Source organism: Lycorma delicatula, chromosome 12 (assembly GCF_047948215.1).
Source record: "Lycorma delicatula isolate Av1 chromosome 12, ASM4794821v1, whole genome shotgun sequence".
Lineage (NCBI taxonomy): Eukaryota > Metazoa > Arthropoda > Insecta > Hemiptera > Fulgoridae > Lycorma > Lycorma delicatula.
The window spans coordinates 1,082,052-1,109,825 of record NC_134466.1 but is presented as its reverse complement, the minus strand read 5'-3'; the positions used below and the strand labels follow the sequence as shown (position 1 = coordinate 1,109,825).

At 34.6% G+C, this 27,774-nt stretch overlaps 1 protein-coding gene across 1 annotated transcript in view; it reads right to left on the bottom strand.

Moving 5' to 3' along the window:
* LOC142332877 (protein G12-like) overlaps window positions 1-27,774 on the bottom strand; it is a 35,095-nt gene that overhangs the window by 1,201 nt on the left and 6,120 nt on the right. The window contains exons 3-4 of the mRNA XM_075379565.1: window positions 13,247-13,431; window positions 7,173-7,403 (exon numbers count right to left, since the gene is read on the bottom strand). Coding sequence (XP_075235680.1) covers window positions 7,173-7,403; window positions 13,247-13,431 — 416 coding nt within the window. The remainder of the gene's footprint in view (window positions 1-7,172; window positions 7,404-13,246; window positions 13,432-27,774) is intronic.

Sequence of the window (27,774 nt, the reverse complement as noted above, 5' to 3'; positions counted from 1 at the left end):
GTGTGCGAGATGGGTTCCCATGATGCTGTCCGACCATCACAAAACAATGAGAATGGACGCCTCCCTAACGTTTCAACAGAGCTACCACAATGAAGGAGAAGATTTTTTGAACAAAATTGCCACGGGGGACGATTTTGAAATTGAAGAAACAAAAGAACAATCCAAACAGTGGATGCATTCTCATTCTCCCAGTAAACCAAAGAAGTTCAAGCGAACCTTCTCCAACAGAAAGCGTATGGCTACTGTGTTCTGAGAGCGGAATGGAGTTCTCTTGGTGGAATTCATGGAACATGGCACGACCATCACTGCAGCCTATAATGCATGACTCTTCAACGTCTATGAAGGGCAATTCAGAATAAGCGGAGAGGAATGTTGTCATCAGGCATTATCTTTCTCCATGACAATGCTCGGCCGCACACTGCAGCTGTAACAAAGAAGCTCCTGCAGCGTTTTCGTTGGGAAGTGTTTGATCACCCACCGTACAGCCTGGACTTGGCTCCATCCGATTTTCACCTCTTTGTTCACATGAAATGTGGGAGCACGACATTTTGGCACAGACCAGCGTAGAAACATGGCTGAAAACACAGGCGGCTCTGTTCTATGATGAGGGTATTGGAAAGTTGGTACCACGCTACGACAAATGTCTAAATCGGAGTGGCGACTATGTAGAGAAATAGCGTAACTATGTAAGTTTTTTTTTTTGTCTTCAGTCATTTGACTGGTTTGATGCAGCTTTCCAAGATTCCCTATCTAGTGCTAGTCGTTTCATTTCAGTATACCATCTACATCCTACATCCCTAACAATTTGTTTTACATATTCCAAACGTGGCCTGCCTACACAATTTTTCCTTCTACCTGTCCTTCCAATATTAAAGCGACTATTCCAGGATGCCTTAGTATAAATTTTACAAGAAGAATCCAAAAAAGTATAGCCAGCTCACCATTTTAGAAACACTGTTTTTTTTTTTGTCTTCAGTAATTTGACTGGTTTGATGCAGCTCTCCAAGATTCCTTGTCTATTGCAAGTCGTTTCAATTCGGTATCCCCCCTACATTCTACATCCCTAACAATTTGTTTTACATATTCCAAACGTGGCCTGCCTACACAATTTTTTCCTTCTACCTGTCCTTCCAATATTAAAGAGACTATTCCAGGATGCCTTAGTATGCGGCCTATAAGTCTGTCTCTTCTTTTAACTATATTTTTCCAAATGCTTCTTTCTTCATCTATTTACCAACTCCTCTTCATTTGTCGCTTTATCCGCCCGTCTGATTTTTAACACTCTCCTATAGCACCGCATTTCAAAATCTTCTAATATTTTCTTCCCAGGTACACCGATCGTCCAAGTTTCACCTCTATATGAAGCGACGCTCCAAATGTATACTTTCAAAAATCTTTTCCTGACGTTTAAATTAATTTTTGATGTAAAAAATTATATTTCTGACTGAAGGCTTGTTTCGCTTGTGCTATTCGGCATTTTATATCGCTCCTGCTTCGTGCATCTGTAGTAGTTCTACTTCCCAAATAACAAAATTCTTCTACCTCCTTAATCTTTTCTCCTCCTATTTTCACATTCAGTTGTCCATCTTCGTTATTTCTACTACATTTCATTACTTTCGTTTTGTTCTTGTTTATTTTCTCGCGGTAGTTCTTGCGTAGGACTTCATTCGTTCATTGTTTCTTCTAAATCCTTTTTACTCTCGGCTAGAATTACTATATCATCAGCAAATCGTAGCATCTTTATCTTTTCACCTTGTACTGTTACTCCGAATCTAAATTGTTCTTTAACATCATTAACTGCTAGTTGTATGTAAAGATTAAAAAGTAACGGGGATAGGGAACATCCTTGTCGGACTCCCTTTCTTATTACGGCTTCTTTCTTATGTTCTTCAATTATTACTGTTGCTGTTTGGTTCCTGTAAATGTCAGCAATTGTTCTTATATCTCTGTATTTGAGCCCTAATTTTATTAAAATGCTGAACATTTTATTCCAGTCTATATTATCGAATGCCTTTTCTAGGTCTATAAACGCCAAGTATGTCGGTTTGTTTTTCTTTAATCTTTCTTCTACTATTAATCTGAGGCCTAAAATTGCTTCCCTTGTCCCTATACTTTTCCTGAAACAAAGTCGGTCTTCTCCTAACACTTCTTCCACTCTCCTCTCAATTCTTCTGTATAGAATTCTAGTTAAGATTTTTGATGCATGACTAGTTAAACTAATTGTTCTGTATTCTTCACATTTATCTGCCCCTGCTTTCTTTGGTATCATGACTATAACACTTTTTTTGAAGTCTGACGGAACTTCCCCTTTTTCATGAATATTACACACCAGTTTGTATAATCTATCAATCGCTTCCTCACCTGCACTGCGCAGTAATTCTACAGGTATTCCGTCTATTCCAGGAGCCTTTCTGCCATTTAAATCTTTTAATGGTCTCTTAAATTCAGATCTCAGTATTGTTTCTCCCATTTTATCCTCCTCAATTTCCTCTTCTTCCTCTATAACACCATTTCCTCCATATAACTCTTCAATATATTCCACCCATCTATCGACTTTACCTTTCGTATTACATATTGGCGTACCATCTTTGTTTAACACATTATTAGATTTTAATTTATGTACCCCAAAATTTTCCTTAACTTTCCTGTATGTTTTTTTTTTACCAATGTTCATTTCTCTTTCCACTTCTGAACACTTTTTTTTTTTTATCCACTCTTCTTTTGCTAGTTTGCACTTCCTGTTTATAGCATTTCTTAATTGTCGGTAGTTCCTTTTACTTTCTTCATCACTAGCATTCTTATATTTTCTACGTTCATCCATCAGCTGCAATATATCGTCTGAAACCCAATGTTTTCTACCAGTTATCTTTGTTCCGCCTAAGTTCGCTTCTGCTGATTTAATAATTTCCTTTTTAACATTCTCCCATTCTTCTGCTACATTTTCTACCTTATCTTTTTTATTCAGACCTCTTGCGATGTCCTCCTCAAGAATCTTCTTTACCTCCTCTTCCTCAAGCTTCTCTAAATTCCACCGATTCATCTGACACCTTTTCTTCAGGTTTTTAAATCCCAATTTACATTTCATTATCACCAAATTATGGTCGCTATCAATGTCTGCTCCAGGGTAAGTTTTGCAGTCAACGAGTTGATTCCTAAATCTTTGCTTAACCATGATATAATCTATCTGATACCTTGCAGTATCGCCTGCCTTTTTCCAAGTGTATATTCTTTTATTATGATTTTTAAATTGGGTGTTGGCAATTACTAAATTATACTTTGTGCAAAACTCATTCAAACTTTCATTCCTTTTGCCCAGCCTGTATTCCCCCACTATATTTCCTTCCTTGCCCTTTCCAATGCTTGCATTCCAATCTCCAACTATTATTAAATTTTCATCTCCTTTTACGTGTTTAATTGCTTCATCAATCTCTTCGTATACACACTCTACCTCAAAATCATCATCATGGGCGCTTGTAAGCATATAGACGTTAACAATCGTTGTCGGTTTAGGTTTTGATTTTATCCTTATTACAATGATTCTATCGCTATGCGTTTTGAAATATTCTACTCTCTTCCCTATCTTCTTGTTCATTATGAAACCTACTCCTGCCTGGCCATTATTTGAAGCCGAGTTTATTATTCTAAAATCACCTGACCAATAGTCGCCTTCCTCTTCCCACCAAACCTCACTAATTCCTACTACATCCACATTTATCCTATCCATTTCTCTTTTTAAATTTTCCAGCCTACCAACCTTTTTTAAACTTCTAACATTCCACGCTCCGACTCGTAGAATGTTATTTTTTAATTTTCTGGTGACCCTCTCCTTAGTAGTCCCCACCCGGAGATCCGAACGGGGGACTAGTTTACCTCCGGAATAATTCAACAAGGAAGGCGCCTCCATCATTGCTATATGAAAATGCAGAGAGCCACATTTTCTTGAAAAAAAAAGCAGCTGTAGTTTTCCATTGCTTTCAGCTGTGCAGTACTCAGAGGACTGAGTGATGTTGATATGGCTGTTTAAGTCATCCTGACTCACGCCACTAACAACTACTAAAAGAGCTGCTGCCCTCTTTCAGGAATCATCTCTTAGTCTGGCTCTCAACAGATACCTCTCCGATATGGTTGCACCTTCGGTCCAGCTACTCTGTATTACTAAGTACTCAAGCCCCCTCACCAACGGCAAGGTCTCATGATTCATAGAGGAGGCTATGTAAGTACTTGTTACAAATAATAAATTTTTTTTTTCACTGTGGTTTTAATTTCGTGACCGATCGGACCTTGAAAAAAAAAATAATCCCCGTACATATATAATATACCACAAAGTACTTTGATAAATATGGATCTAGTAGCGCTTTGTTTTTCAAGTAACGGCAGGTGAAAAATTTTATCCATATCTCTACCGCCAATGGTAAATAAGGGTTTACTGAAATCCTTGGGAAACAAGTCGCTGGAAAAAATTGGTTGTTGTGTTCTAGACCTGAAAAAAAAAATTAAAAAGACGCTACCCAAAACAAAATTTTATCTCAATTTCTGAGACCTTTAATGCAAAGCCCAAATAACTGGAATCAAAAAAGCATGATTCAGTAATTAAAGAGACAAACGGCAACTGCAGAAAAACTGCTTAATGTAATAAACTGAAATTGTCTTGACATTTTAGTTGGCACAAACCCCTTTAAGAAAAAATTTCGATTATTATAACTTCATGTTTATAATAATGGAAATTCTTGTTTAGTTCAAATGTTAGCTCCATTTGAATCATTTACTACGGAAGAATTTTGAAAGATATTTATTTTCTGAAGGTGTAAACTAACTGAAATTCACTCGCAGATGTTAAAACAATTTGGTACAAAGCGTGTTAACCTTGCAAATTTTTACAACTGAATTGAACAGTTTAAATTAGGTAAAACAAAAACCGATCGCTGATTTTCATAACAAAAAACCGGTCTGGCATTTTACAAACACAATTACATTAATGATTGTATTACCAAAGACGAACGCATAAAAATGTCAGAAATTGCTGAAATTTAGTCATAGTATCGGTACTATCCATTCCGTTATCCCTGATACGCCAAATTAGTGCAAAATATGTTCAAGGTGAGTTTCAAGACGGTCGACAAAATCACAGACATCTGAATTCATATTTTCTATGATCGCATAATAACCGATTCATTTTGAGCTGGAATCCAAACATCACAGTACGGAATGGAAACATCTGAATTTGTTCGGTAGGAAGAAATTCAAAACCTATGCGTTAGTCGGTAAAGCGATACTAACTGTTTTGAGACTATAAATGCCTGTTTATTAATAATAATTATTTGGAAGAACTAATGTGTCATAGTAGAAAATAAAATGAAAACAAAAATAAGGAGAAACTATTTCAGTTCTAATAACTATTCAAAATGTAGATCAGGATGTGTCACAACCGCCTTATAATCCTGATTTTACATAATCGGATGTTTTTTGTTTGGTCCTCTCAAAGAGTTGTTAAATGGCACAAAGTTCAAGAAGAAAAAGAGCGGGTCTCAGATATCTAGACGAGTAATTCTTTATTAACGGAATACAAATCTCACAGAAAGAACGCGCCTAAAATGTGGCATTGTTAGATTCATCGTCATTGAATAAATAGTTTTTCTAGTCGTTTGTCTCTTTGATTATCAAACAACCCTTATCTTTAAGGTGTGCCTAACCTAACAAATTTACTTTGTTAGGTTGTCAATAAAAAATTAAACTTTTAGTCTGTAAGATTTAATTTTCAGAAAATTGTTATAAAGTAATGTTAATTTAAATCAAATTAAAAAAAATTGAAGAAAATAGTTTTTTTTTTTTTAAAACAAGCAGGGAAAATTGTGGATGAAAAATTTTACTTATTTAAACTAAACAAAAAATCAGTTTGCCGTTTCAAATTTTTGTAAGTATGATGACAGTAAAATATTTCTTATAAGTATTCTTATCATTTCAGACTTTCTTAAAATTCAGTTTACTGAATAAACGTTAAAAAATTAATGTAAAATCTCTGCCAACCATATTAAATAATATTTATTTAATAAAATGGTTTTTTTTTTGAAATCTCATTTTCACTGGAATTTAATAAATTCAATGAACCGAGGTGAAAATAGCTGCAAGGACCGGTTAGTTTTATATAACTAGATATAAAAAATATAAGGTGTTCAGAAGCGGTAAGTGATTAACTCCAATTTTAACATATTCTCTCAAAATTGGTTGCTATTACTTTTGAAGTGTTTTTTAATCAGTGGTTATACTGCTTAACACCTTGTTTAATCGCAAGAGTGCATCACTTTGTTCATAAACAGAGCATTTTGTGAAAGTTTTCATTTATCAATACGATAAATGAAATAAAAGTCAACATGTTGAAAATTTTATTTGTTTTCTGTTGACATTATTTACATCAATCTTCTTATAATTAAATTCTCTTCAATTTACGTTTAAAAAATGCACGATTTATTGCCGATTTAACAACGTTATTGTACGTCAAATGTAAAAAAATATGTTTTTTGGCGTTTTACATGGGATATCTTAGAAACTAAGAGATACAGTTCTGGGACCTATTTTTTCGATTTCCCAGCTCAAAAACCATAAGAAACAATTGAATTTGCTACTTAATTGACCTTCCCAGAATTTCAGAAAGCCTTAATTTATCCGGAGGAACTGAAACTGGGGCGAAATCTTTCACTCTGTATAACTCGCTAACGAAGCGTTTTCGGACCTATGTTTATATGAACTTTTTTCTTATTTTTAGCCTCTAGAATGAGTTGTCAAAGTATTACCTTATCCTGCTGAATCATTCTGTATATCATTGAAAAAATAATTCTGTTTATGCTAATATATTATATCCGTCACCAACAAATATTAGATTATTCTGTTTTGGTAACTTCCCTATTAATAATATTCATGAACCTTTTACAATTGTCGTTTGTTCTAATTTATAATACTTCAGAAGAAACAATAGCAGCCGCGAAAGTAGATTTGATGATATAAAAAAAATAAATCCTGAAAAATATTAACATTAATACATTTTAATTAGCGGATAATAAAAACTATTTGCTAATTACAACCCGATTTCTCAAAAGGTTTCATTTATTTTTAAAATTTCTTTTAGGTCTGTCAAACAAAATTATAATAAATAGAATAAGGATTGAACGAATACATACTCTAAATTCGAAGCTGTCGAGTTTATCTTTATACAATTCTTTAATATCCTGCATCGGTAATAATTCTACAGTTTGTTCGATTAAACCAAGAAGTCCATCGTCGTTATGATTATATGTAGATTGGTGATGATTAGTAAGCGAATCTGATAACTGGGGATATCTATCTAGCTGATACATATCGTTAACTAATTTATGAAGATTAACTCCTAGAGGTTTTAAAAACTCTGCTGTCTGAAATAAATATATAATAGATTAGAAAAAATAATAATTCATTGAAGATTTTTATTTATTTACTTGTCTTGCCTATGATTTACAATTTTTTTTAATATATATATATATATATATATATATATATATATATAAAATATTTTTTATATATATATGTTCAAATACAGAGATAGAAGAACAATTGCTAACATGTACAGGAACCAAACAACAACAATAACAATTGAAGAACATAAGAAAGGGAGTCCAACAAGGATGTTCCCTATCGCCGTTACTTTTTAATCTTTACATGGAACTAGCAGTTAATGATGTTAAAGAACAATTTAGATTCGGAGTAACAGTACAAGGTGAAAAAGATGCTACGATTTGCTGATGATATAGTAATTCTAGCCGAGAGTAAAAAGGATTTAGAAGAAACAATGAACGGCATAGATGAAGTCCTACGCAAAAACTATCGCGTGAAAATAAACAAGGACAAAAGAAAAGTAATGAAATGTAGTAGAAATAACAAACATGGACCGCTGAATGTGAAATTAGGAGGAGAAAAGATTATGGAGGTAGAAGAAGTTTGTTATTTGGGAAGTAAAATTACTAAAGATGGACGAAGCAGGAGAGATATAAAATGCCGAATAGCACAAGCGAAACGAGCCTTCAGTAAGAAATATAATTTGTTTACATCAAAAATGAATTTAAATGTCAGGAAAAGATTTTTGAAAGTGTATGTTTGGAGCGTCGCTTTATATGGAAGTGAAACTTGAACGATCGGAGTATCTGAGAAGAAAAGATTAGAAGCTTTTGAAATGCGGTGATATAGGAGAATGTTAAGAATCAGATGGGTGAATAAAGTGACAAATGAAGAGGTATTGCGGCAAATAGATGAAGAAAGTAGCATTTGGAAAAATATAGTTAAAAGAAGAGACAGACTTATAGGCCACATATTAAGGCATCCTGGAATAGTCTCTTTAATATTGGAAGGACAGGTAGAAGGAAAAAATTGTGTAGGCAGGCCACGTTTGGAATATGTAAAACAAATTGTTAGGGATGTAGAATGTAGGGGGGATACCGAAATGAAACGACTTGCAATAGACAAGGAATCTTGGAGAGCTGCATCAAACCAGTCAAATTACTGAAGACAAAAAAAAACAGTGCGCTAGGTGGCGCTGGCGTCCAGATAATTCAAATATATTGTATTTACAGTCCGATTTGCCTCGTATTCAGAATACGTGTTACTTACACGGAAAGAATTATATCTGGAAAAAATGAACCCGCTAGAGGGCTCTGGGGGTTGAGATATTTAGAAAAATTATATTTACGGACCGATTTGGTTCGTATTCAGAATATTAAGTATATTAGTTAGGTTAAAAGAAATATTTTTGCAAAAACTATATCCGCCGGTATTACCGGCGGATATTTACCAAACAAACAAATATACAAACAGAATTTTTTATTCTATATATATATATATATATATACATATATATATAGAATATTTAGGAAGTTATTTGGGAAGTAGATGGACGAACCAGGAGCGATATAAAATGCCGAATAGCACAAGCTAAACGAGCCTTCAGTAAGAAATATAATTTGTTTACATCAAAAATGAATTTAAATGTCAGGAAAAGATTTTTGAAAGTGTATGTTTGGAGCGTCGCTTTATATGGAAGTGAAACTTGGACGATCGAAGTATCTGAGAAGAAAAGATTAGAAGCTTTTGAAATGCGGTGCTATAGCAGAATGTTAAAAATCAGACGGGTGGATAAAGCGACAAATGAAGAGGTATTGCGGCAAATAGATGAAGAAAGAAGCATTTGAAAAAATATAGTTGAAAGAAGAGACAGACTTATAGGCCACATACTGAGGCATCCTGGAATAGTCGCTTTAATATTATTGGAAGGACAGGTAGAAGGGAAAAATTGTGTAGGCAGGCCACGTTTGGAATATGTAAAGCAAATTATTAGGGATGTGGGATGTAGGTGGTACACTGAGATGAAACGACTGGCACTAGATAGGGAATCTAAGAGAGCTTCATCAAACCAGTCAAATGACTGAAGACAAAAAAAAAAAAAAATATATATATATATATAAAAGGCATGTTCGTATGTGTGTTTGCTAAAGACCAAAAAACTAATGGACCGATTTACGCGTGGTAAACGGGGAAAAGGTGGAAAGAGAAAAGGGGAAAACGCGAAAGGGTAAAAAGGAAACTTGGAGAGGGGCGAGGGAGAAGGGTGAAAGGGAGAAGTTGGAAAGGGAAAAGGGGAAGGAGAATAAGTGAAAGGTAAAATTTGTTAAGTTCAGTTTTGTATTTTTTTATCAAATTTTTCAATTGTGTTCATTTAAATTCTCTCTCTCTCTCTCTCTCTCTCTCTCTCTCTATATATATATATATATATATATATATATATAGAGCAATAGTGAAGCATTGGTGGGTCTGCTAGTACAAAATAAATTTAAAATTATGATTTTAAATAGCTTTCATTATTCAAATTTTAAAATTTCTGTATACATTTTTTTAGATATTTCGTTATAGACGACTTGCTGTTCATCAAAACTCGTGCAATACTTCTTAAATTTCTTAAAGTTCAGTCTTAATAAAATTGAAAATAATCTTGTTTACGTCATATTAATCATTTTAACAAAAGTAATAAAACTTCAACTCATTTGTTTTCAAATTACATGGAAATATTTTCATCAATAGAGCTTTTTGGAATTAATTATATAATTTCCTCTTCATCGGAGTTATTTATAGATTACTAAACAGCCTTTTAAAGAATAATTCCTATGAAAACGAGTCTTACAATTTTTAATAATATTAAAATCGTAACATTTCTGAATCATTAACAATTGATGAGACATGAAAGGAAGATATTTTATACCGTAATCTACATAAAAGTAATGATCGTTTCCGTTTTTTTTTGTGTGTTTTAAAAGGTTTAAAATATTCATGTAAAAGTGAAGGATCATTTGGAAGTTTCTTTACTTTCATAACATAGTCTATGTCTTCCCTTAGTAGTGGTATATCTTAAAGGTTGAGTGGAAGGTTTGTGACTGAATGAGAGATCTGCTCAAAGCCTTCTATTCGTTGGCTATAATGTTGAGGGGTCAGATAAAAAGCTACTTACTCGTACTCACAAGCCTGTCTATATATCTTGTTTATACAGAGTGATTTTTTAGTCCTGTTACCCAATTTTAAATGTAATTTAAGAAAGGGAAATTAGGTGGAATAAAAAAATGTATTTGTTACTTAAAAAAGTTACTTACATAAGAAAGAAGCCGTAATAAGAAAGGGAGTCCGACAAGGATGTTCCCTATCTCCGTTACTTTTTAATCTTTACATGGAACTACCAGTTAATGATGTTAAAGAACAATTTAGATTCGGAGTAACAGTGCAAGGTTAAAAGATAAAGATGCTACGATTTGCTGATGATATAGTAATTCTAGCCGAGAGTAAAAAGGATTTAGAAGAAACAATGAACGGCATAGATGAAGTCCTACGCAAGAACTATCGCGTGAAAATAAACAAGAACAAAACAAAAGTAATGAAATGTAGTAGAAATAACGAATATGGACCGCTGAATGTGAAAATAGGAGGAAAAAAGATTATGGAGGTAGAAGAATTTTGTTATTTGGGAAGTAGAATTACTAAAGATGGACGAAGCAGGAGCGATATAAAATGCCGAATAGCACAGGCGAAACGAGTCTTTAGTAAGAAATATAATTTGTTTACATCAAAAATTAATTTAAACGTCAGGAAAAGATTTTTGAAAATATATGTTTGGAGTGTCGCTTTATATGGAAGTGAAACTTGGACGATCGGAGTATCTGAGAAGAAAATATTAGAAGATTTTGAAATGCGGTGCTATAGGAGAATGTTAAAAATCAGACGGGTGGATAAAGTGACAAATGAAGAGGTATTGCGGCAAATAGATGAAGAAAGAAGCATTTGGAAAAATATAGTTAAAAGAAGAGACAGACTTATAGGCCACATACTAAGGCATCCTGGAATAGTCGCTTTAATATTGGAAGGACAGGTAGAAGGGAAAAATTGTGAGGCAGGCCACGTTTGGAATATGTAAAACAAATTGTTAGGGGTGTAGGATGTAGAGGGTATACTGAAATGAAACGACTAGCACTAGATAGGGAATCTTGGAGAGCTGCATCAAACCGGTCAAATGACTGAAGACAAAAAAAAAATAAATAAAAAACTTACAAAAGAGATATAACAAAAAGCTATTACTTACATAATTGTTAAAGAATATGCTCAAAATGCCCATCCCTTGCGGTTATACACGCACAGACTCTTTTCAGCATATTAGCAGAACCTTTTTAAGAGTCGCATTGGAAATATTCACGATTAAGTCCTTAATATTGACTTTAAGTTCGTCAATAGCGTGAGGATTGTTTTTGAAGGCCTCGGACTTAACATAGCCCCACAAAAAGTAGTCAGTTGATGCGAGGTCTGGGGACCTTGGAGTCCATAAGCTTATTATTCGATCATCAAAGAACTCTTGCAGAAAATCCACGGTTTCTCGAGACGTGCGGCATGTAGCGCCGTCTTGCTGAAACCGGCAATACCGTTTTTGAGGTTCCAGGAGGGACACAAATCGGCGCACAATATTCCTGTATACTTCACCGTTTATTGTCTTTTCGAAGAATACGGGTCCGACTATACGATGACGAGATATCGCACACCGCACACCAATTTTTTCAGGGTGCAAAGATTTGTCTTGTAAAGCGTTAGGATTTTCAACCGCCCAAATTCGACAGTTCGCATAACCGTCGAGATGGATCTAAGCTTCATCGCTAAAGAATACCGTGTTTAAAAATACGATTCCGTTATCGTTTACGAGAGACCTAAACCGACGGCAATATTACAATCGCTTGTTTAAATCTGGAGGCTGAAGCTCTTGGACTAATCGTACGCGATACGGATACAATTTCAATTTTTTAGCGGCTTTCTGAACACTCGAATATGACAAACTGACCTGCGTGGAAAGTTTTCGTAAACTTTTCAGTGCAGAATCGAGCGATCTCGTTTTCACATTCTCTAAAACGTCATCTGTCAAGCGAGTCGGTCGATCGCTATATTTTCTGTCGCAAACACTATTTATCTCTCGAAATCGGTTTTCTAGCCTAGAAATTGACATTTTTTCTGGCGGAGGAACACCAACAAATTTAATTTGATACGATTCTTTTAACTCGCGTACGATTTCAATGTTGTTCAAGAATGAAAACTCGTTCTACGGTAAAAGACATTCTATTGGTAACACGACCGGAAACGGCATATAAGTTTACACAGCTCAAGGAGAATGGACTCACACTATCGTAACTATACCGGTTGAGTAGCGCTACTGACTTCGTGTCGCAAAACAAAATTTCCCTTTCTTAGAAAAAAATTACCAGATATTAACAATTGGCTAACAGCACTAAAAAATCACCCTGTTGTAAGGTCACAATAATGTATGGAATTGGATAGAAGAAAGACTTTTTTTTTTCCATTCGTGCTCTGTAAGCTAATTAATTTCGAACATCACTTACGATAAAAATTAATGAAAAAAACAGTTATCATAAGTTGAAGTTATTGATATTTTAATTATAAAATTAAGTTAGTTTTTCTCTAACACCAGGATTAGGTTCGCTTGGTTGACCGATTACACCCAGTGACATATCTTGATACCTTAGATTTGAATTTTCATATAAAATAATATTTATTTACATTGTTGTTCGATTAAGTTTTTATGAAGTCACGAGCACGGTTCAGTAATTTTTTAAATCTGTAATATTTTGTTACACTATACATTTTTATGTCTTAAAAAATATATTAATACAAATAAGTTTGGTTTACTTACTTCGTTAAACTGTCTTCTTCGTTGTAATGATTTTAAATTTGCTTTAAAACACTCGCTACGCATATATCGTAATATTTTCCTTACCTGTTTATCTTCGATAGCGTAATTTATATATAACGGTACAAGTGTTTCATACGGTATTAAATCAAATAAGTCGTGGAAATCACCGATCACTCCTTGCAAACCTTTAAATATCATATTAAAAATTAATTAAATGTTCATTTAGTAATTAATTATTAATTAAGTTATTTTACCGACCGTCGTGACAATATTCAAACCCAGAACCTTTCAGATTTTTACATGGATTTGAATACTAGATCGTGGATACCGGTGTTCTTTGGTGGTTGGGTTTCAGTTAACCACACATCTCAGGAATGGTCGAACTGAGAATGTACAAGACTACACTTCATTTACACTCATACATATCATCCTCATTCATCCTCTGAAGAATTATCTAAACGGTAGTTACCGGAGGCTAAACAGGAAAAAGAAAGAAAGAACCTTTCAGATAAAAGATGAGAAATGTTAACGCAACTGACAATGTAATACAAAGCCGAGATTTTTGTGTAAATTGTAAATTATACGTAAACGTTAAGTTTTTAAAAATATATATGATATAATTTATGTTATACTTAGAAATATAACAACTTGTTCGTTATATATTTATAAAAAAAAGGTCAACATATTTCTTTAATCGTTTGTCAAGATCAACTTTTCTTTAACCTTTTGTCTAATTTTTTACAACAAAATAGTATTGATAATGTAAGTTTAATATAATTTCAGAAAACTATGCCCGCAATTCTGTTTTGGTATTTCTGATACCGACATAATAATTCCTTTTGTTTCTGTGTATTTTAATTACAGTCTTACATTTCTATATATAAATACTAGTATTTAAAAAAAAAATGTTCAATTAAAATTAATATTTAATTTGATGTTGATTTCAAAGACGAAGTAGTTTCTTTCAAAAAGCTTAATAAAATCTTTCTGAATAATAATAAATATAGAATTAGAGGGCATATATATAAATATATAAGTAAATATTTGTTTATCACGTATGCGTTCCTATTACCATTCATCCGATCGGGATGAAACTTTCGTTAGTTGTGCGCACGTCCGTGAAGGTTTCTGAATTAATTTGGACCCGCTAGATGGCGCGGGGGTAAAGATATTTAAAAAAATTGTATTTATGATCTGATTTGGTTCATATTCACAATATATATTAATTACGTAAAAAGAAATATTTTTGAAAAAAAGGGAAGAAAGGAAAAGGAAAAAGGGAAGAGGTGATGATTGAGATACGGAAACAGGGATAAAATGAAATTTGAGTTTTTGAATATTTTATCAAATTTTCATTTGTATTCGTTTAACCTATATACAGAGTGATTCAGGAGGATAGGGCAATACTTTGACAACTTATTCTAGAGGCTAAAAATAAGAAAAAAGTTCATATAAACACATGTCCGAAAACGCTTCGTTAGCGAGTTATACAGAGTGAAAGATTTCGCTCGAGTTTCAGTTCCTCCGCGTAAATTAAAGCTTTCTGAAATTCTGGGAAGGTCAATTAAGGGGCAAATTCAATTGTTTCTTATGGTTTTTGAGCTGGGAAATCGAAAAAATAGGTCCCAGAACTGTAACTCTCTTAGTTTCTAAGATATCCCATGTAAAACGCCAAAAAGGGTAAAAAAAACATAGGTCAAAAATAGGATCATTAAAAATCTTAATTAGAATTCTGTACAGAAGAATTGAGAGGAGAGTAGAAGAAGTGTTACGAGAAGACCGATTTGGTTTCAGGAAAAGTATAGGGACAAGGGAAGCAATTTTAGGCCTCAGATTAATAATAGAAGGAAGATTAAAGAAAAACAAACCGACATACTTGGCATTCGATAATGACATCTAGAAAAGGTATTCGATAACGTAGATTGGAATAAAATGTTCAGCATTTAAAAAAAATTAGGGATCAAATACAGAGATATAAGAATAATTGCTGACATTTACAGGAACCAAACAGCAGCAGTAATAATTAAAGAACATAAGAAAGAAGCCGTAATAAGAAAGGGAGTCCGACAAGGATGTTCCCTATCCCCGTTACTTTTTAATCTTTACATACAACTAGCAGTTAATGATGTTAAAGAACAATTTAGATTCGGAGTAACAATACAAGGTGAAAAGATAAAGATGCTACGATTTGCTGATGATATAGTAATTCTAGCCGAGAGTAAAAAGGATTTAGAAGAAACAATGAACGGATGAAGTCCTACGCAAGAACTACCGCGAGAAAATAAACAAGAACAAAACGAAAGTAATGAAATGTAGTAGAAATAACGAAGATGGACAACTGAATGTGAAAATAGGAGGAGAAAAGATTAAGGAGGTAGAAGAATTTTGTTATTTGGGAAGTAGAACTACTACAGATGCACGAAGCAGGAGCGATATAAAATTACGAATAGCACCGGTGAAACAAGCCTTCAGTCAGAAATATAATTTTTTACATCAAAAATTAATTTAAACGTCAGTAAAAGATTTTTGAATGTATACATTTGGAGCGTCGCTTCATATAGAGGTGAAACTTGGACGATCGGTGTACCTGGGAAGAAAATATTAGAAGATTTTGAAATGCGGTGCTATAGGAGAATGTTAAAAATCAGACGGGCGGATAAAGCGACAAATGAAGAGGAGTTGCGGTAAATAGATGAAGAAAGAAGCATTTGGAAAAATATAGTTAAAAGAAGAGACAGACTTATAGGCCGCATACTAAGGCATCCTGGAATAGTCGCTTTAATATTGGAAGGACAGGTAGAAGGAAAAAATTGTGTAGGCAGGCCACGTTTGGAGTATGTAAAACAAATTGTTAGGGATGTAGAATGTAGGGGGGATATCGAAATGAAACGACTTGCAATAGACAAGGAATCTTGGAGAGCTGCATCAAACCAGTCAAATTACTGAAGACAAAAAAAAAACAGTGTTTCTAAAATGGTGGGCTGGCTATACTTTTTTGGATTCTTCTTGTAAAATTTAAAAAAATTTCTTTAGAAAAGATGACAATTTTTCCTTCGTTCTCCCACCGTCCGCCATTTTGTTATTTTTAAATAAAAAATTATATCCGAGGTTCGGATTGAGGAACTGTACTGTATACATATGTATGTGTTTTCAGGAAACTTGACATTTGGAATTACTATTTCGATTGATAAATTAAAGGCAAGGTATTTAAATTCGTAACAATTCTACTTTGTACACGTATTATTTACTCCTTTCTGAAAAATTAATGAAAAACACGTGAAAAAGTATTCAATAAATACATTTTAACATATATAAAATATAAATATTACACGAATAATAAGTATTGTAATTGTAACATCTATTTTAGTTTGTTATTTGTTTAATATTATTTGCGATGTTTTAGCAAATTGTCAACGGATTGTCATTTAACGAAATAGATATATTAAAATAGCGTTAATATGGAACTAGATAACTCCATTAAACTGTCAACATCATTTTCTTGTTCTGTTGTACCGTTTCAGATTTAATTTTAACAGATGAGTGAGAAATAGATTTTATAATAAATGTCACAACACTTTTATCATTCTGTTTTAAAACAGAAAAAAATATAACTACTTTAAATTTCCTTATTTTAGACACGCTTATTTTAGTAAATAAGCGATTACTTAGTTTAAATAATGTGATTACACTTCTCTAGTAAATTAATAGAAATTTTATTCAAATCGGTTAATAAAATTATACGCATTATTTTTCAGAAAATGGATCGGTGTATTATTCTACGGTAAAAGCAATCGATATAATATTTGCTTTGAAATAAAGTATTAAGGAAAATTCTAAATAAAGCTAGGTCTTAGCAGAATCACAGAAGACAAAGTTAATAAATAAAAAACTGACAAAAAATTGTATAACTTTCCAGCTTTCCTGTGAAAGTTATATAAGTCCGGCTACTAAAAGCTTTGCACTTGACTGTCTGTAAGTTTTTTTTTTTTTTTTTTTTTTTTTTTTTTGTCTTCAGTCATTTGACTGGTTTGATGCAGCTCGCCAAGATTCCCTATCTAGTGCTAGTCGTTTCATTTCAGTATACCCTCTACATCCTACATCCCCAACAATTTGTTTTACATATTCCAAACGTGGCCTGCCTACACAATTTTTCCCTTCTACCTGTCCTTCCAATATTAAAGAGACTATTCCAGGATGCCTTAGTATGTGGCCTATAAGTCTGTCTCTTCTTTTAACTATATTTTTCCAAATGCTTCTTTCTTCATCTGTTTGCCGCAATACCTCTTCATTTGTCACTTTATCCACCCATCTGATTTTTAACATTCTCCTATAGCACCGCATTTCAAAAGCTTCTAATCTTTTCTTCTCAGATACTCCGATTGTCCAAGTTTCACTTCCATATAAAGCGACACTCCAAACATACACTTTCAAAAATCTTTTCCTGACATTTAAATTAATTTTTCATGTAAACAAATTATATTTCTTACTGAAGGCTCGTTTAGCTTGTGCTATTCCGCATTTTATATCGCTCCTGCTTCGTCCATCTTTAGTAATTTTACTTCCCAAATAACAAAATTCTTCTACCTCCATAATCTTTTCTCCTCCTATTTTCACATTCAGCGGTCCATCTTTGTTATTTCTACTACATTTCATTACTTTTGTTTTGTTCTTGTTTATTTTCATGCGATAGTTCTTGCGTAGGACTTCATCTATGCCGTTCATTGTTTCTTCTAAATCCTTTTTACTCTCGGCTAGAATTACTATATCATCAGCAAATCGTAGCATCTTTATCTTTTCACCTTGTACTGTTACCCCGAAACTAAATTGTTCTTTAACATCATTAACTGCTAGTTCCATGTAAAGATTAAAAAGTAACGGAGATAGGGAACATCCTTGTCGGACTCCCTTTCTTATTAGGGCTTCTTTCTTATGTTCTTCAATTGTTATTGTTGCTGTTTGGTTCCTGTACATGTTAGCAATTGTTCTTCTATCTCTGTATTTGAAACCTAATTTTTTTAAAATGCTGAACATTTTATTCCAGTCTACGTTATCGAAAGCCTTTTCTAGGTCTATAAACGCCAAGTATGTCGGTTTGTTTTTCTTTAATCTTCCTTCTACTATTAATCTGAGGCCTAAAATTGCTTCCCTTGTCCCTATACTTTTCCTGAAACCAAATTGGTCTTCTCCTAACACTTCTTCCACTCTCCTCTCAATTCTTCTGTATAAAATTCTAGTTAAGATTTTTGATGCATGACTAGTTAAACTAATTGTTCTGTATTCTTCACATTTATCTGCCCCTGCTTTCTTTGGTATCATAATTATAACACTTTTTTTGAAGTCTGATGGAAATTCCCCATTTTCATAAATATTACACACCAGTTTGTATAATCTATCAATCGCTTCCTCACCTGCACTGCGCAGAAATTCTACAGGTATTACATCTATTCCAGGAGCCTTTCTGCCATTTAAATCTTTAAATGCTCTCTTAAATTCAGATCTCAGTATTGTTTCTCCCATTTCATCCTCCTCAACTTCCTCTTCTTCCTCTATAACACCATTTTCTAATTCATTTCCTCCGTATAACTCTTCAATATATTCCACCCATCTATCGACTTTACCTTTCGTATTATATATTGGTGTACCATCTTTGTTTAACAACACATAATTAGATTTTAATTTATGTACCCCAAAATTTTCCTTAACTTTCCTGTATGCTCCGTCTATTTTACCAATGTTCATTTCTCTTTCCACTTCTGAACACTTTTCTTTAATCCACTCTTCTTTCACCAGTTTGCACTTCCTGTTTATAGCATTTCTTAATTTCCGATAGTTCCTTTTACTTTCTTCATCACTAGCATTCTTATATTTTCTACGTTCATCCATCAGCTGCAATATATCGTCTGAAACCCAAGGTTTTCTACCGGTTCTCTTTATTCCGCCTAAGTTTGCTTCTGCTGATTTAAGAATTTCCTTTTTAACATTCTCCCATTCTTCTTCTACATTTTCTACCTTATTTTTTTTACTCAGACCTCTTGCGATGTCCTCCTCAAAAATCTTCTTTACCTCCTCTTCCTCAAACTTCTCTAAATTCCACCGATTCATCTGACAACTTTTTTTCAGGTTTTTAAACCCCAATCTACATTTCATTATCACCAAATTATGGTCGCTATCAATGTCTGCTCCAGGGTAAGTTTTGCAGTCAACGAGTCGATTTCTAAATCTTGGTCTAAGTCTATAAGTTAGGAAGAAAAAATACCTAAAACATTAAACTATCAAGTATACAAGCAAAGAGTTATGTATTATATATTGTACCCTGAAAAGTAAAATTTTTATATACACAGTGTTCCACAGAGAAACGGAGAAACTTCAAGAAATGTTCTACCGGTGAAAATAATGAAAAAAATTCAAATAAACGTAGGTCTTGAAACGCTTTATTTTCGAGTTACGGCTACCGAAAGATTTCGCCCCGATTTCAGCACTTCTATTAAATACAGGCCCTACTGTAATTTTTAGAACTTAAATTAAAGAGTAAAAGTGGCTGGGTGGGAAAAATAATAAAATAAGTCCCAGAACTGTAACTCAAGTAATTTTTAACATATCCGACGTATAACACAAAATTCGGTGTCGAAAAGCCAGCTTTTTTTAGGTTTACAATAGATTTGTTAAATGACCAATAAATGTAACAGATTTAGTAAAAAAATTTCTACAGAATTTAGTTCTAAGAAAATTAATACAGGTGATTCAAAGAAACGAGAAAATTAAAAAATTAAATAACGTTAATGAAAAATTTTTTTTAGAAAATGAATTTTATTTCATGTAATTGTACAAATGTTGCCATTTTAGGATACATACATTTTAGTTTATTTTTTAAAGATGACATCTTGCAGGTGACCTCCTCTTCTACGTAAACACTCACGAAGTCTCTTCGTTAAATTGTTCGTGGTTCGACGTAACATCTCAACTGGAATTTCCGCAATCGCTTCTCGGATCTTTGCGTTCAGTTCTTCCGTTGTAGGTAACCCCGCAAAAATTAATCGCATCAGGCGATCTGGGAGGCCATATAATGTCACAGTTTCGTGAAATGACACGTTGTCCAAACAATCGGCGTACAGCTGCCATCGATGTTTCTGCACTATGTGAGGTTGCTCCGTCTTGTTGAAACCAGGCTGTGTTAAGAATCGGTGGAAATCTCTTTTGTTGTTCCGCAACAAAGGTTTCAAGCACGGCTACGTAACGAGCCGACGTCACTGTAATCGCAAGACCGTTGTCATCCTCAAAAAAATAAGGGCCTATAACACCGTAAGATGACATATCACACCACACGGTCGCTTTCTGGCTGTGTAACGGACGCTGGTGTAGCTGCGTAGGAATATCTTGCGCCCGGTATCTAAAATTTTGCTCGTTAACAAATCCGCTTCGTCTGATATCCGCGGTTCGTGAACAAACTCTTCGTTATCGTTTATCTTCTGAAGCGTTACGTTACAGAATTGTACTCGCACAACTGCATCGTTCGGTTTCAGTTCCTGGACGATCTGCAACTTACGGATGGTATTGCAAGTCCTTCGCTAACATTCTTCGAACGCTTGAACTATGCGATCGTAAAGATGCTGGGAGACGACGGATGGACCGATGTGGACTTCGTGTGACAGTATCTTGTAAAGCTTGGACATTTTGTGGTGTACGGACGGTTCGCTCACGGCCTGGAAGTTTCTTTTTAATTGCCGAACCGGTTTCCTCAAAATTAGATATCCGTGTTTTAATTGCATGTGCTGATGGAACACAGTCGTGCCGTCCCAGATTAAAATGACGGCGAAATTCTCTACGCGCTCCCTCCACACTGTCATTGTTTTTGTAAAACGCTTTGATAGCAAATACACGTTGCGCACCGCTCCAAGGATCCATGACAACTAAATGGCAGGTTAGGTTAGAGAGGCTGGCGCCACTTACAAGTGGTACCAATCGCCCACGGCTACCAACACAACTTTCAAAATTTCCCGTTTCTTTGAATCACTCTGTATAAATACAGCCAATAAAAAGTAATTAAAATCTATTAAAACTCAATTTTTATTGATGTAAAAGAAACGAAAAATCGACAGAAAAGTCTTGTACTGTACTGTATTTGGGTATATCTCCTCATTTTTCGTTAATATTCCGGGTCATACGGTCCCGGTTTCAAAGTGGTCCGATTATCCAGGATTGAATTTTTTGTTTTTGTTTAATACATAATTAAAATTTGTTACATTTTGATTTGTTTTATTTTAAACAAACTTCGAAATTATTATCTTTGTAAGCCTATTTAGTTTCTGTGGATTTTATTCATATCGTATTACTCAGAATCAAATTTTCTACAACTTTTATTTATTATGTGTTTATTTAACAAAGTTATTTTACGAGAAACATAAAATAATATGTTTTTCGATGCCAATCTTTTGTATTTTACTCCAGATTTCACGAAAACTACTGAAAATATTGTTCTGGGATTTGTTACACTTTTCGTGAATATTTCTATATTTCTAAATAAAAATGTTGCATTATTTTTCCATTATTATTTTTTTTTTTTTTGTCTTCAGTCATTTGACTGGTTTGATGCAGCTCTCCAAGAGTCCCTATCTAGTGCTAGTCGTTTCATTTCAGTATACCCTCTACATCCTACATCCCTAACAATTTGTTTTACATATCCCAAACGTGGCCTGCCTACACAATTTTTCCCATCTACCCGTCCCTCCAATATCAGAGCGACTATTCCAGGATGCCTTAATATGTGGGCTATAAGTCTGTCTCTTCATTTAACTTTTTAGTTTCCCACAGCAGTGCGGTAGAAGTTTTTCCCTTAAGTAAACTACTGATTTCGGTTTAACAAAGCAACGGCATCAAGGAACTCCCACACGGTCCGACAACGCGGTGGCTTTTGCCACATTCACTCGCCGTCTGTGAGTGGTCAATTTTCCCCTTGACGTCTGAGCTCCAGGTTGGCCCGGTATCTGACCCCCCCCCCCCCAGAACAGGGCAGTTAAACATTAGGTGTTCATTTGTCAGGGTCTCCCTGCAGACGTACAGCTCATAAGCTACCACACGGAACCGAAACAGATATTGGTTCAAATTAACATGGTACATATAGGTTAAACGAATACTAATGAAAATTTGATAAAACATTCAAAAACTCAACATTTCCTTTTTTCCCTATTTCCCTCTTCCAATCAGTACCCCTTCCCTCTTTCTCTTACCTTTTTCCTTTTCCCTTCTTACCTTTTTTTCAAAAATATTTCTTTTCACGTAACTAATATATACTCTGAATATGAACCAAATCGGACCATAAATAAATTTTTTCGAAATATCTTGACCTCAGCGCCACCTAGCGGGTCCATTTTTTGCAAATATATTTCTTTTCACGTAACTCACAGATATTCGGAATAGAAGCCAAATCGTAACATAAATACAATTTTTTTAAATATTTCCACTCCCGCGCCATCTAGCGGGTCCAAACTAATTCAGAAACGGGAGTGCGCACAACTAACGAAAGTTTCATCCCAGTCGGATGAATGGTATAGAAACGCATACGTGATAAAGAAATATTCATTTATATATATATATATATATACAGGGTCATTCACGGGAACCGGATGTTTTTAAAATAATCATAAAAAATTGAATATTTACTTTAAAAAAGTTTTATCGATACTGAAACACTTGTTAAATCAAAGCATTTGTTACTTACTCGTGAACGAAAAATTATGTCCGGCGATGTCCATTTTGGGCAATACATTGTTGTAGCCTTTCACGGTAACCGGCCTCAATTCTTTGCAGCATGTCTACATCAATCTGGGTGACGTGATGACGAATTGCGATCTTTAGGTCCTCCAATGTACGCGGTTTATCGCCGTACACACGCGATTTCAGAAACCCCCACAGAAAAAAATCACAACTACTCAAATCGGGGGACCGAGGGGGCCAAGGAATGTCGCCGAATCTGGAACCGATCCGTCCCGGAAACAAGTTACGGAGAACAGCCATGGTTGCCCTCCCTGTGTGCGCTGTACCTCCATCCTGCTGGAATAACGCATTTTGAAAATCGATTCTCCGGATTCGTAACTCAGGGATGAAAAACGTATTCAACATCGCAACGTAACGATCAGCTGTTACAGTTACGGCAGCGTCATTTTCTTCAAACAAATATGGTCCGATAACACCGATCTTTGGGCTATGAAGTGGTCTCTCGTGAAGCCGATGCGGGTTTCTCTCTGCCCGATACCGGCAATTCTGTTTGTTGACGAAGCCATTCAGATGAAAACGGGCTTCGTCACTCATTAACGATAACAAATTTTCATTTTCTTCAAAAACGGTAAGCATTTGTCGACAAAATTGTAATCGCTGCGTGAAATATTACTCGTTTAATTGCTGCACGACGGCTATCTTGTAAGGATGGAAATGCAGGTCTGTATGCATGCAGAATTCGTCTTACTTGTGCTCATTTGAAGCGCTGCTGAATGCCTCTGAATAGAGCGGCGTGGATTTCTGACAACGGCTTCCCTTACTCGTTCGATGTTCTCCGGAGTGCTAGCGGTTCGTCGGGGACCCGGTGGTTTTTTCTTCAATATTGAACCGCTTGTTCGAAGGTCGTTTACCCGTCGCAATATTGTGTTTCGAGAAGAGACGCTTGCATTACGATGGATATTAAACTGACGGCGGAAATCTCGCTGAACAGCAGTTACGGATTCGTCATTTCGCAAAAACTGTCATACGCGTACAGGCGTCGGTCTAGCATCCACGGCTCCATCTCAACGACTAAAATTTAAATGCGATGAACAAAGGAAACATCAGACACCAGCCACGTGCCCCTCCCACCACGAACGCCCGAGTACAACCCGCTTCAAAAACATCCGGTTCCCGTGAATGACTCTGTATATATATATATATATGTCCTCTAATTCTATATTTATTATTATTCAGAAAGATTTTTTTTTTTAATTTTTAGGAAGAAACCACTTCGTCTTTGAAATCAACATCAAATTAAATATTAATTTTAATTGAACATTTATTATTATTTTTTTTTTAAATACAAGTATTTATATATAGAAATGTAAGACTGTAATTAAAATACACAGAAACAAAAGGAATTATTATGTCGGTATCAGAAATACCAAAACAGGTCTTCTGTTTTGAGCTAAATCCTGTTTATCATCGTGTAAATGACAAACATTGTGTGATTCAGCTTATTCAGCGTAGCCCGGGGACTATTACGAGGGGAATTTCATGTCGCACTGGTTTCTCAAAAAACAAAATGTGGCGCATCATACGAAAAGAAAATCTTTATCCTTTCCGCTTGCATAAGGTTCAAAATTTGCGGCCAACAGATTAACACCCCCAGCGATTAAACTTCTGTCATTGACTTCTAAACAACGTTGATACGGTAGATTCAATTTTATTTACTGATGAAGCCACTTTTACGAGAAACGGAGTCTTCGGTTCTAAAAATAATCATTTATGGAGCGAAGGCAATCCACTGTAGAAACTAGTTTCCAACGTGGATATCACATTAAATTTTGGTGTGGTATCATTTTTCATAAAATTCTGGGAGATGAAAACCTTACGGGAGATGCAAAATTTTATTTCTTGAAAAATAATTTTCCGGCACTTCGCAACGCTACATTTTTCTTTAATAGCTATCACTTGAATGTTAATTCTTAAACTGGATTAGATGTGGAAGATTGGGCACCACAACCAGTTGGCTTAACGTCACTAGATTACTTCATTTGGGACCACATGAAAATGATAGTATACCAAAAAAAAAGTTAATACTAAAGAAGAGTTACTCATTAAAATACGAAATGCTATCGGAAATCAGGATGTTTCATAATGTTCTTCGGAGTTTCGAAAATTCATTAACAAAAAATTATTTCATTCATAAGAATAAAACAAATACTGTACGAAAGAGTAATTTAAATAGTTTTTTCCACATATACTAGGCAGTTAGTAAACCATTTGCTCGCTAGGCGTCGACAGTAGAGAAAATGGCTGCCACGGGAAGCGAGAAGTCGTTTTGCGTGTTAGAATTTCACTCATCGAAGTCAGTAATTTCTGTGCAACTGCGTTTCGGTTGAAATTTCATACGGAGCCACCGAGCAACAATTTAATTCGTGCACAGTATAAACAATTCAGTGAAACCGGTCGCTTGTGCAAGCGAAAATCGACCGGTCGTCCATCAATCTCAGAAGTCATGTCGAACGTGTGCGTACAAGTTTCATTCGCAGCCCGTCAAAATTGACTCCGGCTCCAGCCAGAGAATTAGGAATTCCAAAAACAACAGTGTGGAAAGTTCTCCGTAAACGTTTATTATGCAAACCGTACCGTCTTCAATTAATCCAGCGTATTTCTGATGCAGATAAAACATGTAGGCTCGATTTTTGTTTACAGTTACAGGAAAAGATGTTGTCAGATGAAGGTTTTGTAAACAACATAATTTTCAGCGATGAAGCTACTTTCCATATTAGCGGCAATGTAAACCGTCATAACGTGAGAGTTTGGGGAACTGAAAACCCACACGCTTATGCGGAACACATTCGGGATTCTCCGAAAGTAAAAGTTTTTTGTGCGATCTCTCGTAAGGCAGTGTACGGGCCGTTCTTTTTTTATGGAAACGACAGTAACCGGCAGGATATACCTGGATATGTTACAATTATGGATTTTGCCTCGGCTACTCAATGACTTCATTTTCCAGCAAGACGGTTGTCCTGCCCGTTTTCATAACGAGGTTCGACAGTACCTTAACACAACATTACCTCGGCGCCGGATAGGACGTGCGTCTGAAGAAGACCAACACGTTATGGTGTGGCCACCAAGATCACCAGACCTCACGCCATGTAATTTCTTTCTCTGGGGTTACGTGAAAGATAAGGTGTTTATCCCACCGATGCCGCTGAGCTAAAGGATCGCATAATCGATGCGATCAACTGTATCGAAAATGACATGTTAGAACGAGTTTGTCAAGAGCTAGACTTTCGTGTTGATGAGTGCCGTTTCACCAGAGGAGCATATATTGAACATTTATAGATTTTAACAAAAACTGTTTGAGTCCTGCATCACCTCGTACAACTGTCATTTAGGTAAGTGAAATACTTTTTTTGTACTGAATTTTTGTAACTCCCAAGAACATTATGAAACGCCCTACTTTACGTCTGGCAAAGCGTTGTGTACGTTGTGAAGGATGGAATACCGAACAATTACTATAACTGAGGCTTGTTATTTATCATTTCATGTATTTCATTTTTTGTTTTGTTATATTAAGAGTAATGTTTATTAGGTACAGAAGAATAATACGATGTTCTGTCTATTTTTCGTCTGTTTTGTTTCAATAAAAACCAATTTTTAAAAGTTTTATTTACTTTTTATTGGCTGAATTTATATTGATTTCCTCAGAATTAAATTCTATACAAATTTTGTTACTAAATCTTTGCGTTTATTATTCATTTAATAAAGCTATTGTATTACAAACTAAAAAAAAACTTGTGTTACATCAAAGCTTTTGTTTTACGTCGGATATCTTTAAAGCTTCTTAAGTTACATTTCTGGGACCTGTTTTATCATATTTCCCAGCTCAAATTACATAAGAAACCACTAAGCTTACTCCTTAATTTGGATCTCAAGAATTCCAGTAAGGCTTCTTTTCATTAGAATAGCTGAAATCCAGGCAAAATCTTTCGCTGATGTAACTCGAAATCAAAGCGTTTTCAGGCGTATGTTTATGTGAACTTGTTTCATTATTTTCACCAGTAAAACATCTCCTTAACGTTTCTTCATTTCTTCATGGGACACTGTATAACTCATGGTGTCCCCCATACTGTAGATCATTGTAATCAAAAGTAAATGGAATCAATAATTTAGAAGTTGTACAAATTTAATAAAAATTGGTTAATCCAGTCTAAAGGTATTAAATAAAACATAACTGACTGAAAAAAGCAAAATATTAACATATTTATCACATATCTGAATGAAATTGCCCCTAAATATATAATCCAATGTAATAAAATCACCTATAAGAATTGTTACTGAAAGACTAAAAAAAATATAATCTATTCCACCTTCTTATGGAGGGTTTGAATAAGATCAAACACTTTCAGAAAATATCTTAGCTATCTAAGAGGCATTACTTACAGGACCCATGAGGTCCGTACCTACTTGCTTCCTTAATCGATTGTGTCCAAAAGTAAATGGCGCAATTTTCTATCTACAGAAATCATCGTGTCAAATTTCATCCGGTTTACCCCATCCAGCCTGGAGACATCAAGCAAAAAACAGGCCAACATACATATATATTATGTAAATACATCCATCTAGAGATTCTCAATGCTAAAACTAGGTTTTGCGGTTAGAGGAGTATATAAATTATTAAGATTTACATCACCTCTTATATGAAAAATGTGGACAAAGTTAACATTATGTAGTATAACAGTATAACCATATGTTTGGGGGAAAAATGTAAAAGGAAATATTTTAATTTAATTGTAAAAATGTTGTTTGGATAATCTTTTAGA